We start from the raw sequence: 16,835 nt of genomic DNA on the forward strand, positions 1-16,835 counted from the left end.
TGCCACGACGACCACTACGTAATGTTACCTTGGCTTCAAAAATGACTGGAAATCTCTCTTAATGGCCGAATCAATCGCAATTTGATTGTTGAAATCATCTAAAGTTTTAGCGCGACGATATAAGTTTTGGTTAAACTTCTTTATGACGGCATAGAGTCTATGGTATGACATTGAGGAGAATTTGCATCAAAATATTCCCAACCTACAAGTAGGACAGATTCACCTCTATCATATTGGTTTTCATGTATCCATGTCTACTCATGCTTCCTAAAAACCCAAGGTTCCAGCCTATAACGACTGCAATGCTAAAACAATGAATCCCGATATGCAAAATTATCGAGCATCTCTCACGCCCAACGCCAAACCAACTAACCGACAGAAGAATCATCGTCTATTTGTTATGCCAAAGCAAAGTCCGGAGCGAGTCAAAGTCATTGCAGTCCTTATAAATGTACGTCATACTGCTTCTCAAGCTCGACTGCAGCTCCTCGGGGTGGTATCGGAAGATCAACATCACCATAGCCCACGAGAGCGACGCGAACGCAGGCCAGGCATATTGATTAATGATTCCATGGAGAGGTTCGGACGACACGAATGGGAATCCGTGGCCTGGCTTCACAGCGATACGGGCGAGTGCGAGCATCACTCGCGCAAAGACGTAGATGACGATCTGCTGGTTGACCGATGAGATCTTCCCCGTACGCTTGGAACGACCGCCGAAGACGAAATATCCGCCCACAAGACCACCAACGAAGGAGTCGTATGTTCCTATTCATAGTCAGAATTCTGTGTAACATGCTCAGGTTAAGTTTCGGCGACGATGACGTACCCTCCTTTCCAGGCTCTGCGCCCAAGTATTTGAGCGCAAGCATGGTCAGCTTATAAATAAGGGCAAAGCGCGCCAAATTGGTTGCATGATGTCTTGTCGCTCGAAGGACTAGGTTTACTTTCTGTGGGAATCTGTTGTTGCACGTCAGCGTTGTTGCCGGTTGGGTGTCATGACAGGTCGAACGTACGTTCCAGAGCGGAAGAGAAACACCATCCTGTTCATGTTTGTCAGTATTGAGGTTGCCAAGAGAGTACATGTGACTTACACCAGCGCATGCGGAAACCGCACCTTGGTTCCGTAGATAATACCATTGCGCGCCGTCTTGACTAAGGACAAGAGATCATGGTATCGCGGGTCCTTGACAATCTCCTCCAACGTGTTCTACCCAAAACCCGTCAGCGCAAACTCTATCGTGTCGCAAGTCGATAAGAGCGGTACCTTTAGCACTTCCAGCGAAGATGACATGGCCATCTTGTCCCCAAGCCTCGGCAAAAGAACGTAAAGAGAGGGTCGGTCGCAGGGTCAAGAGAGGATGTTTGTCGGAAATCGCTTTAGTCTCAAGGCATCGAATGTCGTCGCGTGATTTTGTAGGTCAGATTCCACGTGCGGAAGGGTCGTATAGGAGCATGGATGGATTCAGAGGTATCGATAAAGTTGGTAGGTTCATGGGTTTTGAGGGCGCCCCGGATTATGGATACGTGCTATGTCACCTGTCTGCTGAGCCTCGGATGTTTGGGCTTTGCGCTCGGCTTGTGTTGCGGAGAATGGCACCGGCAATAATATGCCCCCACTGGGAGAATACACTACAGTGCCTAGTCGACTATGACGCAGCGGGAGCTGTCCACTGAAAGGTGCTGAGATTTGGAGAGGAGATTGGATCTAAGGAATTTCACATGTGAATGACGGTTCGACGGGAGGTTCCAGCTGCATTAGCCAAGATCTGGGGAAATCTCACATCAGTCAGACTCACATGGGACGACTAGGTACGCATAGTCTATATCTCATTTTCATGCCTTCATAGAATGCTTCAAAATCGATCTTATGCGTATGGGCCTCATCTCCATTTTCTGACCCCTAAACTCCACGCTATTCAGGTACCCTTGGTTCATCCCGAAAATCCTCCACTTTGACCTCGGCAGACCAAAAATGAAACCGTGAGGCTCTGTTATGTTTTGAGACGCCTCCGCTGTTATACCTTATTAAACGAATTGACCGCCGTCCATCCAGCGAAGAATGATCAAGAAAATTTTGGGTATAATCCCTCTACTAATCACTGGTTGGATCCTCAACACCACCGCTCATGAGGCTCTCTCCACTTGACCCCCAGAATATCAAAGATCTTTCTTTCATTTCGTCCCTCAACTAGCTCTCCCTCCGTGACCTTGACCCGTTGCGGGCCTCGCATCACATCCTTGTATAAACCCCGTTGGTTCAGTCGCATTCCCTTCTTGGAAGCCAATAGTCGCATGCTGCGATTAAAGATGTCATTGCCAGTGAAATAGATCAGGGCCGCACCCATCTCTGATTCAGGAACCAGGAGAAAGTCAATGCGACGCCATACGGGTCTGTAATACTCCTTGTTGAAGCCACTGATCTTAGGGAGTACACAGCATCCATGCCATTTACTTCCGTCGCTGGCAGATCGTGATGACGCGAGCCGTGCCACAAGGAAGTCTTCAGCTTCGAGGCGTTGGACAAGACTATCAAGGAAAGGCCTAAGTTCAGCCGATGACTCGGTATTCGACTTGGTGATGATGAAATCGATATCACCTGACGTTTCTGCTCCTCTTCGATAACTCCCCCCAATGATTAACTCAACCTGAGGATCGACACGCTGAGCACCTCTTCTCACAATAGCGCCCAAGGCCTCAATCTCACGACGCGGAATCCTGGTATTGAGATCATCATAGTGCTCGATGCCTACGAGCTGGTTTGGTGAGAGTTTCGCATTCGTTTTCAAGTCGTCCAACGTCCGGAATCCTTGAGCCAACCATTGCTGGGCCTGACTGTTTCCAACACCATAAATTCCAAGGAACAATTGGAGTGCCTCGTCCATTGGCTCTTTCTGGGCGTACTCAAGTTGCTGGAGCCTATCTGTAGTGACGATTTCCTCAATCTTCTGCGCCAGACGCGGTCCCACGCTGGGTAGTCTTTGTGCCTCCTCGGCTGTCGTGATTTTCGTGTCTTGACGCTTTAGGGTGCTGATGACTTTTCGATAGGCGGTTGTTCGCCAGTGATCGTTCACCCGGGTATAGTAATCAGCCATAGATTGGAGAACCTCGATTGTGCGCGAATTTGGATTCCCCGCCTTGGTATCTTTCACCCCGGCGGAGTTGCATGAGAATCGATCTTCGAAAGCAATGTCTTTGCGATCAGATCTAGTCTTTCTTCGTGACCTTCGTTTGTTGGCCCGTTCATCTTCTGAGCCTGAAAGGGATTGTTCTTCGGATTCCAGGTCTCCCATTTCCGTAACCGTCTGGACATCATCATCATCCGCATCTAACGGGAGGTCCTTATACTCCGACATTATCTTGATGTACTCGGATAGCTCGTCCTTATGGCGATCTTCATCTGGGCGCTGCATTGAGCCACTAGGTTCTTGAACAAATATCGGGGAATTTTGTCGGGAAATCGTAGGTCTTTCACTAGCCGTATGATGAGATGAGGCCATCCCCTGAAGATCAAGCACAACTGGCTGAGAATCAATCAGAATAGGAGTCTCGGCAACTTGACTGTGATGAGGAGACTCTTCGCTCCTTTCAGGTGTTCCCGTGAGAGGAACAAAATCCCACTTCTTCGAATTCCTATGATGCGGTTTCACTTGCAAAGACTCATTAGACTCCCCGGAGCTTGATGGGACAGGTGGTGAGTTATCCTCTTCCTGGACTATCGGTTGGCCTGTAAGCCGATACTTCTTTTGGCTGCATTGAAGCAGCGCTTTGAATTGGATGCAGTCAATGGGATATTCTTCGTTGACGACTCTAGGCGGGAGGTTTCTGTTCGTATTCTTCAATACGCTCTCGATATCCTTGTACTGTATGTGTTTCTCAACAACAATATGAGTAGCAATGCGTGGAGTCCGTACCCATGTTGCACCAAACTCGCGCGCCTTTGCGATACGTAATCGACGAGCTGGTGCAACATCGTCATCAGGAACGTAATGGAAAGTGAGTCCTTTGAATATCTGTTCGCTCTCTGGCCTGAGTTTGATCGTACTTTCACGCTTTCGCTTTTTCATTGCCAAGCTTGGGGAAGGCGAGTCGCCCACTATTTGTCCAAGATTTCGTCCCGACGGGAACAAAGGTGTAGACCCGCTCCTAGGGAGTGTTCTCTGTGTCTGCCTTGTAGAGTCAGGGATAGGTGTATCATCGACTAGAATAGCCCCAGTGCTGCGTTGATTCATGAGCGTGCCGAGCCTGGTCTTTTGGCCGATTGCAGTCATTGGGGTGCCTTTGATGATCTTTGTTCTATCAGCAGGTGCTGGCGTTGGGAGTGAAGTGACCCTTCTAGGTGTCACTCTCGACTTTTGAGCTTCACCGTTAGTTAGGTCAAGCACGACAGATTCCTTCGCTGGTGGTTTGGGGCGTGTTTTGACGGCGAAGAACCTCCGAGAGCGCATCCTTTCTTTTTGTTGGTCCGTGTCAAGCTCATCATCGCTATAGAGCGGCTTTAGCTGATCGAAGAAAGCTGTCTTCTCCTGCAGGGACGTCATGGTGAGGTTCCGGAGTTTGTTTATGCCTGGGAGACTTGCGCAATGAAACGCGACTTAAAAGGCAGACTTTCGATCATACCCCAAAATTCCTGGCTGATGCCTGCCGTGAGATATCGCTAGTCATGTGAGCCTATGTGTTATAGTAGTGTACAGATTTAGATGTTCAGACTGCTATAAGTCCAAGAGGAGATGTTCAATGTTCATGGTGCATTCAAGAGTCAAGAGGTTGCCAAGTTCAAAGACAATTGTTTCGCCTGATTGGCCAGTCTCGTGCATGAGCCGCTAAAAACCGCCAGGCTTCAGTTCTGAATCACGGTCCGACCCGCTAATTAACAAGGATAATCGTGAATGGAAAAGTCCCATTGTCATGGTGCATCGCGGAGACTAAAGGGATCTGTGGATGGAAAAATATGCCTTTTGTTTTTTATACTGAAGTGTCTACCCAGGCTGATACAACAATGAAACCATGTACTATACAACTAAATCATCCAATAAAATCGGTTCAAGAACCGGGGTATCTATAACTCAACAATTCCAAACCCATGGCGCCGTTCGATGCGTACAATTTGACTCAATACATATAGCCGTCCCGCCTGTCATAAGCAACCTCACTGTGGAAACGTCACAGGGGCATGCGCGGGCTGGCCACCAAACATGCGAGCATCAATCATAGGGATGTGGTTTTTTTCATAATGGTGGAAAGCCGTAGGATCAGCCGAGTATCGGCTTCCGGACTCGTTGTCGATATCGCTGACGACTTCACGAGTAAGCTCAACGTAGTCGTATGCGAACTCTCCAATCTCGGCATCGTCAATACCCTGAACTTCGGCATCCGAATCGACTCGAAGACGCAGACCGGGAATGAGGTTCATGAGGAATAGGATGATGCAAGTGACGACGAATGAGTATAGGCCTCCACAGATAGAATCGGCCAGTTGATAACCCATCTGCGCCCAGTGACGTTCGACCCAACCGCCCTTGATGCGAGAGTAGCCGTCGAGAGCAGCGATGCTTGGGGTGGCGAAGAAGGCGGTGCAGATATTGCCGATCAAACCACCAATGCCGTGGACGGCGAAGATGTCGAGTGCATCATCAATTCCAAGGAGGAACTTCACCTTGGTAGCATAGTTAGAGCCAGCAGCGCCGACAACACCAAAGATGACAGCAGCCCATGGGGGGACGTAACCTAGACTGATGTTAGCTCACGCCAGCTTTGAAAGATTATGACCTGCTCACCAGAGCCAGGAGTGATGCAGACGAGACCGGCAACAACACCAGAGCAAAAGCCGACAGTGGAGAACTTTCTCTCCAGACGATAGTCCAAGAGACACCAGGTCATGCCACCGACACAAGCAGCAAGGTTAGTTACGACGGCGGCCATTACGCCACGAAGGTTAGCAGAGAGGGCAGAGCCGGCGTTGAAGCCAAACCATCCAACCCAGAGGAAGACCGTTCCGGTCACGATATGAGTAGCATTGTGAGGGCGATAGTTGAGCTCATGCGTTCCATGGCCACTACGCTTGCCCAGCATCATGGAATAAGCCAGAGCAGCGCTTCCAGAAGCGATGTGCACAGGGGTACCTCCAGCAAAATCGAGGCCGCCCATCTTGTTGGACCAGCCATTGGGGTTCCAGGTCCAGCAGGCGATGGGGTCGTACACGACAGTGGCCCACACGAAGATGAAGATAATACAGGGGAGCATGCGGCCACGCTCGGCGACGGCACCGGTAGCGAGAGCGACAGTTAGGGCGGAGAACATGCCCTGGTAAACGGCGAAGAGCATATCGGGGAGATGTGCGGAACCAACCGAGGGCCGGGCCAGGACATCGCGGAACGCCAAAGTTGGCAAGGTCACCGATAAACGGGCCGGCCGTATGCGAGAACGTGAGAGAGAAGCCCCAGAAGAACCATTGGAAAGTTGTCACTGCGGCGCTCATTACTGAGAGCCATATAAGCGAAAGAGCCGATTTGCGACGGGCGAGACCTGAATAGAAGAAGCTTTGGACACAAACATCAGCAAATGAGATCAATGATCCAATTGAACAGCGCCAAAGAAGACTTACCCAACGCCAGGAATCATTAACAGCACTAGAGCTGTGGCCGAGAGCATCCAGGCGATATCACCAGGCTGCGGGCGCAAAATGTCAGCTTGCGGGCGTTCAAGATATTGCAGGGGCACTATCACATGACCACTGCTGTCTCAAGGACTTTCTCAGACTCTTTTTTTTTTGAGTGAGAGAAAGATGAGAAGACTGAGAGATCAAGAGAAATAGAAAGTGAACAGAGTGAGGACCAAAGAGGAGAGAATGAGAGACGGAGATAGACAACTCACCTCGTACCAGATATTGACATCCATATTGAGCGGATTAGCACCTGTTGCGCCTGTACCGTTATACTTGAGCTGCGTTGCTCCTCGAGCATCACCATCGCCTCCCATAGCCATGACGCCGGTTCTGACTTGGGAGGAGTGATATAGAAATAGAAATGCCAACTTCGATAAAGAGGGATGATGTGACAAGGTCAAGGAGGTTGCACTGCGTGACAGCGGACGTGATAGTGACATTCTGGGCCAACAGTAAAGTAGGAAGAAGGGAGGAAGAGACTCAAAAGATAAGAGATCCAGGCAGGGGGTGCAATTGGTGTTGAGAGTGTGCACGGCTGAGATTGAGAATGTGAGAGAAAAAGGGCGCGATTCCGGTTCAGGCCGGAGAGAGATAAGAGATCCCTGGAGGTGAGCTTGGCTGTGCAACCCCTGGGACGACGTAATATACCGAGTTAGAGTATCTGGTCTGACTCCGTGGGCTTTTGGTTAAGAGGGAAAATATGGAGGAGGAGACGACGACGCGAAAAGGGTCTCGAGACTACCGGTACCGCCGTGACGTTTTTTCGGGGCGAGGCAATTCGACTCTGACCTAGAGTGGGAGGTGACGAAATAGATTGAGTAGCCACACATATCAATTTGGCGGTTTAAGACTGAATTATTCTGTCAAATACTATACAGTGGGGGTCACCCCAGGCCAGACGATCCAGTCCAGCGGGCGCTTGTTGACTTGCGGAAGAGTTATCCTTAGTTAAGCCTCGCCACTCACTTCTCACCCTCACACTAGCTATCTTCATCGCCAGCCTTCATCTCAATTGTATTCTGAATGAGCATCCAGATGAATTGCCCGCAGACGAAGGTATCAAGTATTACTACGGGCGCACTTTCACTGCAACTTAATTCATAAGCTCACTTAGAGTTTCCCCTTATACTCAGTTCCCTTCTGTAACCCTTCCAATCCTCTTCGACCACGCCATGCCGCCTTGTAAGGAATTCATCGCAAACTTATCCGGTTCTAGCCCTGACAAGGCTTCGATATGCAGGAACACATATCAGTCCTCCATTGTAGTGGCATCAGACTTCTCTCGCTGCTACGATATCTCGCTTCACTTTCCCAAAAACTCATGTAAAACGCACGACAAATGGCAAAGAGTGCTATAAAACCCCAGATCTTCCTTCTGATAAGACATCCCCAGACCCCAGCCTGCCCCTGACTGCTTACATGTAATGTTGATCTATTTGCCTCTGGTTCCCTCCGGAGATGCAGATTGATGCTCTACAAGGAAGTTCTACATAACTCTACACTCAATGTTATCTTTTCACAACTATCCACTCACCCGGCGTATAAACGACAGGACTCGACCTTCCTCTCCTTGAAAAAAAAAAGCAAAGAAATCGTCAGCTTGAGTCAAACCGTCACACCTGACGAAACTTCCTCTTAGCCACTGAACTGAAGCTCACCCATGGTCTCTGATAAGCACTTTCACCTTGATTGGTCCAGCCAAGGTGTGGGGGTCTCATCTTGAACGCCCAGCTTCAATAGACCTCCGGTGAGCGAACACAGACGTCAAAGCTCAGAGTTCGTCATGTCACATCTCGAGTCTGTCGACAGTCTTTGGAAGGTGGCTTAAATCATGATGTTCACGTTTCTTATTGTGATGTGATATTTGATATGTTGTTTCATCATCATGCTCTGTCTTTCAGTTCTGTCTGTTGGCCACACGGGCTCCGCCAAGTTAGATGGTGAATCCTTGTGAGCATCTCCTCGGACTTTAAGACGAGATAAAGCATATGAACATGGATGGGATTGTAAATATGCTAATTATGATATCTGACTCTGCACTGCCCCTCAGAAGATGATATTGGCATGTCAAGAATCAGCGGCACTTGGAAGTTCTGGATGAGATGAAACTCAGCAAGATATGGATAATGAGAATAATATTAGTAAAATCTAAAATAAATGCTGTTGGATCTTATCACAGGTCATAATCCATGCTGTCGAACTCTCATTACTTGCCCCTGCTCACATGCAAAGAGCTGTTTGAACCTGAATCGTAACCAGGTGAGATGCATATGCATAGTTATGCAGGCCTCGCTGTGTCAGAATTATTAAGACTCTGGATTAAAAGGCCAAAAAACAACTACTCAAAGAGCTCGCCAAAATAGTCCTGGGATATCCTAGACTTATCTTGGATTTCTTTTGGTCACTCTATGATCGAAGTTGTCTGAGAGCTTCTACCTTTCCCCAGGCTGTCGAAAGATATTACAACAACATTGACGTTTCTCTTGTGCCTCAAGTTGAGTGGCCTGTCTCTACCAATAATGCGTGGCTTAGGATACGGCGTTTTGTTTCAGTCAGTGCGTTTACACGGCGAGCATGCCTAATTACGGACATTCGGGCATTGGAGCATGTACCTATCAGTTCCTATTCTGCTTAATCTGTGCAAAACAGAGCTGCATACGCTGTATAGAGACTAGGTCTTTGTAACGAGACCACACTTCCTGATTCCTCGTAGTTATGATCGCTTTCAACGTTTCCACTAGCTGGTTCAGCCATCGTTAGGACATATCGCGGTTTCTTAGGAGACTCTTAGCATTCTCGCAAGTCGGACCATCCCCTGTCTGCATCGACTCGATAGGTGTCGCCGTGTCAATGAAGGTATCTCCATTGTTCTGCTTCAAAAATAGGGGCTGCCAGAAAGCCGTCCGAATTACAGTAAAAAGAAGCCAGGCGACTACCATGACAAAGATCTTATGCGCAACCCTCGTGTACTAAAGGGGTCTTTTCATAAGCTCAAGTCTCTTTTTATACCATTCTGCGCGGATTTTGGAAGCAATAGCGTACAGTACCTGATTTTGCATTAGTTTATACTCTCAGAACGTCTCGGAAACCTACAGTCTCGGCAATATCAATGAGTGGCACCAGTAACCAAACACGAATGAAAATATCGGGACCACTGAGGCTATCAGCGAACCAGACACCAGGCCACCAAGGCCAATACTGCAGCTTTATATAAAAGGAACACTCCACAAGGATTCCCATGACCAACAAGCCACAAATTCCCATCAATGTCGAGGTCCAAGGCCCAGGCCCTTCGTTGCATAATACACAACAGTAGGAGAACATCCCCAGGCCAGACACTTCGACGTCCCAGCGCTAAAAACAACTCATTAGCAAACAAGCGAGGTTGAACGACATAACAACTACTCACATTCTGTCTGATTGGTTCCAGAGTGCCTATGACTAGAAAGCTCACAAGTACTCGACCAACTGACTGGAGGTGATCGTTTCCTACACACTCACCAAACCCAAATAGAGGCTCTGTATGAGTGAACAGAATCCCTAGAGACATATAATACAGAACATCAAGGTACTTCCAGGCCAAGTTGAAGAAGGACTGCTGGGTGGTAGTGTATCGACCAGTAGATTTCTTCCGGAGTCGTTGTGCCGCCGCTATGTTCTGAAGAGCTCTATTCCCGTTGGATAGCTTCGCATTCCCATTTTGGCTTGACTCCTTCTGAAAATGAACTGCTCGAGGCTTGTCATTGGCACTTTTGGCGGGTTTCTTCCGGCCCTTGTTGGGCTTTGTTCCTTTCGCATTGCCGTTTCTGGATTCAACTTCTTTCGTGATGCTATTCTCCTCGACGGGCTTTTCGAGAGCAGCCACCTTGATGAGACCACTGCACTTGGCCACGCCAACTTCTACTTCTCGATGGAAGTCTTGAAGTCCGTCTAACACAGGGCGTACAACAAAATACATTGAGAGGCACATAGTCGCAAATTCGATCTCGTCAATAGAGCCCATAAAGAGTTCATGGCCGAAGAGAAGCTTCCGGATGCTGGTAAGAGGAACTGTTAAGAGTGACAAGACCCAGTAAAGGGCGTGATGTTTGAACGAAAGCATTGCGTTCAGTCAAGCTTGAGGACAGTATTTATGACTCGGGGATCGGGGTTAAAGGATAGTGAAAATGCTTTGGCCTGAAATGTTATGGTATACATAATACAACAAGTTGAAAGAAATGAGCCTTGTTAGAAATCGTTATATCCTGCAGGGCCCGAAAGTAATGAATAATGTAACAATGTGTGTGGCAGCTTCCAAGTCAGTTTGTAAATGGGCTCAACAGCAATCACGACCACGATGGCATAGAGCGACTTCCAATCACGTTGGGAGACAAGGTAGCTCTGGCAGAAATCGTCCCTACCACAGAACCAATGTAGAGGAGCAAACACCAGAATCTTGGGAGCGTGAAGTTTTATACACTGAAATTACACAAAGGACTATTGAACAGCATGCACAAACGCAAGGCAATTATCCGTCACAGATTTGATGTACTTGAATATGCGTTATGATTAAACTCGACTGATATACAACGGTTAACTTGATCGGCTGGTTATTCATTCCAATATCTTACAAACCAACAGGTTGCAAGCACCCCGACAAACCCATAGCCAAACGAGAATACAAAACATTATATATACTCAATAATACACGTCCTTCTGCGGTCTGTGTTCGATGCAAAACAAGTATCAAATATTCGACACAAATGTTGCCCCAGTGCTCCTTTTCCAATGCACGCCTCTGTGAGCGCGATGATAGGTACCCAATAAAGTACTCCAAGACTATTCAAAGTCCGTGTAGAATGCGTGCCCAAGTCTTTGTTTCCTGGTCGCTGAGAATCATTACCAAATAATGATGATGGTGAAATCAGATAACTCCGTCTCGCTAAATGCAACATGGGCACCAACCGTGAAAGGTGCTCCCATCATGATACTCCAACCCATGTGGTCTTAATTATTCGCATTCCTTCTCTTTCAGGCGCTGCCACTAAGCGTCTTAAATCTATCCTCAAAGGATTTCATCTGCTCCTGCTCCAGAAGCTTCTGTAGGCGTCGTGTCTCGCGGACAGCGGCCTCTCGCTCATCTTGCAGGTTGAGCACCTCGATCTGAGCAGTGCTCATTCTAGCCACGACGTCCTGCATCTCTTGCTCAGCGTCCTCGAGTGCCTTCTCCAACTCAGCAATGCGGTTGCGAAGCACCTCCATCTGGGCGGCGTCCTCAAAAGACTTCTCAGGCAGACGAGGGGAGCGTAGAGCGCCGGGGAATCGTGGTGATAGGGGGCTGAGGAGCGAAGGCTTGCGGTTCGCCTGAAAGTTAGGGGATCGAGGGCCGCTGAGTCCGGTGTTGTTGCTCATGCGCTGGAGCTGGGCATTATGCGCCTCGCGGATAGCAGCAATCTCCTCCTCATGACGGTTGACACGATCTTCAGATGCTGACTGAGCAGCGATGAGTTGCTCTTCCATAGACTTGAGGCGGACTTGTAGGTCAGCGATCCGATCCGAGTTAGCCTTGCGATCGTTGTCGCCTCGTACAACAGCGTTAGAGAGACGCTCTCGGAGTTGAGCATTTGCAGCGAGTTGTTGTTGAACCTGGGTTGCAAGCTCTCCAACCCGACGAGCAGAGTCGTTAAGCTCGTCAGCAAGAGCGCGCTCACTTTCGATTGTCTTGACCTCATATTCGCTCATTGTATCATACTGATTTTTTAGATTTTCAATCTCATGTTGGGCGGCATCGCGTTCAGAAACTGCAATGGACAGAGTGCGCTCTAATCGCTCGACAGCGAGCTGAGTCTTCTCATCACCAACTGTCTCATGCTCGAGCTGCTTGATTCTCTCGAGTGATTCAGCATAAGCAGCCTTGAGCTCATTGTAAGCCTTAGCAAGCGACTCAGATGTAACCGGCGTACTCAGGTTACCAAACGAGCTGCTTGCGTTGCTGGAGCCACTTGAGCGTGCGAATGACTCGGGAATAAGGATGTCCTTCTCCTTGAGCAGGTTGCGAAGCAAAGAAATCTCCTCTTCGGCCTTGTCCAAATCCATCTTCAGTCCGCCCAGGCCGCTTTCAACCTGCCACTTCTGCTCAAGCGCATCTTCAGCTCGGCGACGAAGAACATTGATCTCTGTGCGCAGGTTTGAGATTTCTCTTTCAAATCCAGCCTTCCTTGGAGATGCTGAGAGGAGCCTCTCTCGTTCGTTCTGTAGCATCCTGATCTTCTTTTCGTTTTCGCGGTTCTGAAACTCTTGGCGGTCAAGTAGATTTTTCAGTGCCTTATGGAGGGCGTCTCTCTGGGCCTCGACATCTTTTAGACGCTCAGAGAGGGCCTCTCTAGACTCGTTCTGTAGGTTCTTAACACTGTTAGACCGTGATAGGCCAGAGGGTCGTTGGCCACGGAACGAGCCTGTTGCAACCGAGTTTGATCGGGCAAGGCCGCCACCGAAACCGCCAGACATAGCGCGAGACATGCGGTTCATTGAAGGCGTCGGAGACCCGGACCTCGATGAGCCTCGCAAGTTGTCATATTCTTTCCTGAGCATATGAAGCTCTTGCTGCATTTTGGAGGACTCATAGGTCAAGTTCGAGTATTCAGCAGCCTCTATCTCGAGGCCCTCGACACGCGCCCTGAGTTGAGGAACAACTTCGTCTCGAAGGTTATCTCGCTCACTGGTCGCTTCGTGGAGCTCTCCCCTGATGGCGTTGATGAGGTCCTCAAAGTTGTTCTTAACAACACGCTCCTCAGATAGTCGCCTCCTGAGATCGCCGCAAGTAGTCTCGAGATCCTTAAGTCGACCACTGGCATCCTGACTGTTTAATTGCGCCAGGTCGATTTGCGATGCTTTTTCGGCAAGCTCTTTGATCTGGTGGTCGAGCGCTTTTCGTTTCCCCCTTTCGTCCTGAAGCTTATTTGTGAGCTCTAATCTTATGGAAGCCTTCTCTTGTTCGGCCCTCCTTTGAATCTTCTCAAGTTCCTCTCGACTCGGTTCGGCTTCACTCATCTTTGCCGAGCTATAACCCGAGTCGGAGTAATAATCGCTTGACCTCTTACCGGGAGCTTGAGGGTTGTTGACTTGTTCCTGGAGTCGATCTACTAGGTCTTCCAGATCCATCTCGCGCCGGATTGAGCTTGCCAGCTCGGCGCTGATGGCCTTTAATTCATCTTCCATTTCGTCGATTTGCGCGTAAGTAGGGGACTGTAAAACCGATGAGTATGAGTTACGAGAGCTCGAGATATCCGTCACGCTTGAGGAATCTTCGCGAATATAGTAAGGGTTGCTAACCGTAGAATAGGGGGTATCATTGGCCACGCCGCGTTTCGAAGGGGAGATTGGCGATGATGTGGACGAAAATTCCGTCGCAGAGGGAGATGGTGATGGTGCTGCCCAGTGGAAGAGAGAAGCAAATGGTGAATTCTGGCTCGGCGACTTGGGTAATGGCTTGTTTAGCTGTGGTGTTCCTTGGCCTGAGGGGGAATTTGGTTCATCCGGTGATGTGTCGTAGTTCGCAACGTCAATTGTGACCTTGTCGAGTTTGAGATGTGGTGGTGTTGGCTTCGGAACAAACATGGGGGCGGGAGCGAGAGTCTGGGCTGATATAGTATCGTCAGATGCAGGTGATCGAGTTCCTTGAACCTCTGTTTCAGAGCGATCGGTTGGCTCAGCGGTTTTAGGAACAATGATAGTTTCTTTGTCGATTGAATGAATCTTCTGACCCTTGTCGTCGTCGCTATCGCTCCCATCAAGGATGGTCTCAGAGGTAATGTCTGGTGCAGAGTCTGATTTTGAGTCTGATATCAGATCATCATACCCATCCAGGACGTCAGAGAAGTCTGAACTCGAAATGGTAGGGCTGTGTCCTGGAATGTTTTGTGATCCAGGGGTTGTCGCGGCAAGGGACGCCAGGTTGGCGTCGGGAGCTCTACCAGAAGAATTCCAGTTAGCCACAGATTCTGTGAGGGAAGTGAGGGGTTGTCCAGTTGGATGTGTAAGACATGGAGACAAAGGGACAAAGAATTAAGCTGAAAAGAGGACTCACGGGGCAGCTGGTGGTGCGGCGCGTTGCGCAGGAGAGAACTCGTAGAGGGTCGGACTGTCGACTGAACAAGGTCTCGCGAATCTCTGGCTCGGCTTTCCAAGATCCAGAGGTGACGGCAAGGGAGATCCCGACGCAGAGTATCGCAATGCCAATGCTGATGCTGATGATGACAGAGGTTTGCGCTTAATTGGACCTCCGATGGGAGACTGGACGGAACTGGAAGGCGACGCAATAGAGCCGGAGACCGAGGACGAGCCGGGTAGGACGTCTACTGTCTGAGATCGAGCGTGTGCGGGAGAGGATTTCGGAGAAGGTGGATGCGACTCTTTTTCGATTTGAAGCGGGTGGGCTGATGGTGAGGATAATGGAATAGAGTTATCGGCAGGGACATAAGAGGCTGTAGCAGATGTTGCAGATGGGACGTCGACAGGAGGTGTCTTGGTATCAGAACGAGTATCAGAAGTCGCAGAAGGCTCCGTTACTCCAGACCCCGGAGCGGAGGCCAGGGCGGGTTCCATATTTGGAAGATATACCGGTCCTCGCTACGAGCCACCCAAAGGTACCGTACTATACGGTTCGTGAGGTCCTGGGTAGTAGAACCGCGGCGGTAAGAGAGTGAAGCTGGTGTGTGTGCGCGATAGGAGGTGTGAAAGAGAAGAAGGGAGTGGGGGTGTGTGACAAGTGAGGCGACGACCTATCGACGGCTGACCCAGGGGCCACCAGCAAGCGATAGTGAGGTTCAGGTAGTAGAGTACAGTAGTAGCAGCAATACTAATGTCTTATCACCGGAATAAGGCCTCAATCACCAACGTGTGAGGGAGGAAGAAGTGAAATTTGGCCCCTGGGATGAAGCGAAGGGAGCAAGAATGGATGGAAAACAAGCCCAGCAACTAGAGAGGAGAATTGCGACGATGGCTGGGGACCATGCACAATAGTCCAAGCTAAGGTCAGGGGTCCGATAATTACAGCTCTATTAGCTTGACCTCTCACCAGCCAAAAGGGAGCTAACCCCTGATCCGCAAGCGTGAACTCCCCACAAGGCTTTGTGTTTGGCCAAAAGCTATTGAACTGGTTGGTTTGCTGATCTCTTATGCGAGGGGCGAATTGGATCTCGGAAGAGGGACAAGAGGAATGATGAGGCTTGAAAGCAGAGCCGACCCAGGCCCTTTGATGTCTTTGTTCGCATTGGATCGCAATCAATAAAGGTATGACCAGTCAAAGACCGTTGCGCAAAGAAACAATCTGTGCCTGAAGAACGTGAGCGGGCTAATCAACCAATTGCAATATAAACGACCAGGGGTTATTTGTGGTGAAGGTGGTGACAAAGGCAGAGATGGTAGAGTATCTGCGCTAGCGCCATAACCTGGCCGCTACATGACCAAAACGTCCAGGGGTATTAAGGTGATGGGCCCAGATTCGATTGATTGCGCCGCGCAAAGAGCGGCATGTTCAGACCAATTCGGACCATCCAAACTCTTGGAGTGGATGTTAGTGATGCTACCTTCCAGATATCAACTGTCGATCGCTTTAAATGGACAATCCTTTGTCTCGGAGTGGTGCGGAGTACAGTTTCCACTGACGATATTTCATCTTGCGCTTATAGAAGGAGAACCAGCTCAGGTCCCCTATTCTCCATCTTATAAACATCATCTCACCTGCTTGCCTATTATCTATTGACTAAAAAGAACGAAAGCGATCTATCATCGACTAATCTGTGGTCAATGCCTCAGGTAACGGTTGGACAAGGCATGGACAAGGCTAAAACAGGATTAATAAACATAGAAGTTCAGGGATCATCTGTCCTTGGCCGCGTTCTTTCAAAAAGCATTGTTCCTCGACAGCGCGTAATTGTGTTACCGTTATATCATGGTGGCGGCTATCGAAACATTCTATGATTCTATGCATATGCAAATAGCCACTTGTCAACAGGTGAAACTCTTTTCTCTTTCTTTCTTTTCTTCTTCTATGGATGAAAACGTTCATACTTGCAGGCGCACTCGTTGCTGCAATTGTTAAACAATTCGCTTGTGTAATATCAAGACAACCTTGATGATTCCCAGTATACATGCTTCAGCTCTACCGCCTCATGGCCCAGGGGTCGTGAGT

General features: G+C 49.1%; 5 protein-coding genes across 9 annotated transcripts; all 5 read right to left on the minus strand.

Annotated features, from left to right (window-relative positions):
* Positions 1-29: 29 nt before the first annotated feature.
* On the minus strand, positions 30-1,637 carry FOXG_00424 (uncharacterized protein). 2 transcript variants are annotated; one of them, XM_018376752.1, is made up of 5 exons: positions 1,268-1,637; positions 1,095-1,210; positions 1,017-1,043; positions 830-960; positions 30-768 (listed from the first exon to the last, which is right to left on the minus strand). In XM_018376752.1, the coding sequence occupies exons 1-5, from the start codon at positions 1,298-1,300 to the stop codon at positions 392-394; spliced, it is 684 nt and encodes a 227-aa protein (XP_018232368.1). In that variant the 5' UTR covers positions 1,301-1,637; the 3' UTR covers positions 30-391. The 2 variants fall into 2 exon arrangements, with proteins under 2 accessions (XP_018232368.1, XP_018232369.1); XM_018376753.1 differs by having other exon boundaries at positions 1,095-1,637.
* A 131-nt stretch (positions 1,638-1,768) lies between these two features.
* Positions 1,769-4,758, minus strand: FOXG_00425 (DNA polymerase IV). The gene has a single exon (XM_018376754.1). The coding sequence runs from the start codon at positions 4,539-4,541 to the stop codon at positions 2,115-2,117; it is 2,427 nt and encodes an 808-aa protein (XP_018232370.1). The 5' UTR covers positions 4,542-4,758; the 3' UTR covers positions 1,769-2,114.
* Positions 4,759-5,149: 391 nt separating this feature from the next.
* On the minus strand, positions 5,150-6,984 carry FOXG_00426 (ammonium permease; the record flags this gene model as incomplete). Its single annotated transcript, XM_018376755.1, has 5 exons — positions 5,150-5,727; positions 5,778-6,303; positions 6,405-6,525; positions 6,605-6,669; positions 6,874-6,984. The coding sequence occupies 5 exons, from the start codon at positions 6,982-6,984 to the stop codon at positions 5,150-5,152; spliced, it is 1,401 nt and encodes a 466-aa protein (XP_018232371.1).
* Positions 6,985-8,944: 1,960 nt separating this feature from the next.
* On the minus strand, positions 8,945-10,846 carry FOXG_00427 (uncharacterized protein; the record flags this gene model as incomplete). Of its 3 annotated transcripts, XM_018376758.1 has the most annotated exons (5): positions 9,249-9,633; positions 9,707-9,711; positions 9,758-10,018; positions 10,074-10,105; positions 10,166-10,766. In XM_018376758.1, the coding sequence occupies 5 exons, from the start codon at positions 10,764-10,766 to the stop codon at positions 9,597-9,599; spliced, it is 936 nt and encodes a 311-aa protein (XP_018232374.1). In that variant the 3' UTR covers positions 9,249-9,596. The 3 variants fall into 3 exon arrangements, with proteins under 3 accessions (XP_018232373.1, XP_018232372.1, XP_018232374.1); XM_018376756.1 differs by having other exon boundaries at positions 9,230-9,711; positions 10,074-10,819; XM_018376757.1 differs by having other exon boundaries at positions 8,945-9,711; positions 9,758-10,846.
* A 331-nt stretch (positions 10,847-11,177) lies between these two features.
* On the minus strand, positions 11,178-15,618 carry FOXG_00428 (uncharacterized protein). Of its 2 annotated transcripts, XM_018376760.1 has the most exons (3): positions 14,730-15,618; positions 13,976-14,612; positions 11,178-13,888 (listed from the first exon to the last, which is right to left on the minus strand). In XM_018376760.1, exons 1-3 carry the CDS (start codon positions 15,245-15,247, stop codon positions 11,675-11,677), a joined length of 3,369 nt encoding a protein of 1,122 aa, XP_018232376.1. In that variant the 5' UTR covers positions 15,248-15,618; the 3' UTR covers positions 11,178-11,674. The 2 variants fall into 2 exon arrangements, with proteins under 2 accessions (XP_018232376.1, XP_018232375.1); XM_018376759.1 differs by having other exon boundaries at positions 11,178-14,612; positions 14,730-15,613.
* Positions 15,619-16,835: the final 1,217 nt, after the last annotated feature.

The sequence above is a fragment of the Fusarium oxysporum genome, chromosome 1 (assembly GCF_000149955.1).
Source record: "Fusarium oxysporum f. sp. lycopersici 4287 chromosome 1, whole genome shotgun sequence".
Taxonomy (NCBI): Eukaryota; Fungi; Ascomycota; class Sordariomycetes; order Hypocreales; family Nectriaceae; genus Fusarium; species Fusarium oxysporum.

What these genes read in the sequence shown, in the direction of transcription:
- FOXG_00424 (XM_018376752.1), bottom strand. Translation starts at nt 1,300, where the DNA reads ATGGCCATGTCATCTTCGCTGGAAGTGCTAAAG. An exon ending in CGGTTTCCGCATGCGCTGGT is followed by an intron (nt 1,044 to 1,094) that starts GTAAGTCACATG and finishes AAACATGAACAG; the next exon opens with GATGGTGTTTCTCTTCCGCT. An exon ending in CGCAGAGCCTGGAAAGGAGG is followed by an intron (nt 769 to 829) that starts GTACGTCATCGT and finishes GACTATGAATAG; the next exon opens with GAACATACGACTCCTTCGTT.
- FOXG_00425 (XM_018376754.1), bottom strand. Translation starts at nt 4,541, where the DNA reads ATGACGTCCCTGCAGGAGAAGACAGCTTTCTTCGATCAGCTAAAGCCG.
- FOXG_00428 (XM_018376759.1), bottom strand. Translation starts at nt 15,247, where the DNA reads ATGGAACCCGCCCTGGCCTCCGCTCCGGGGTCTGGAGTAACGGAGCCT. An exon ending in GCCGCACCACCAGCTGCCCC is followed by an intron (nt 14,613 to 14,729) that starts GTGAGTCCTCTT and finishes TTCTTCTGGTAG; the next exon opens with AGCTCCCGACGCCAACCTGG.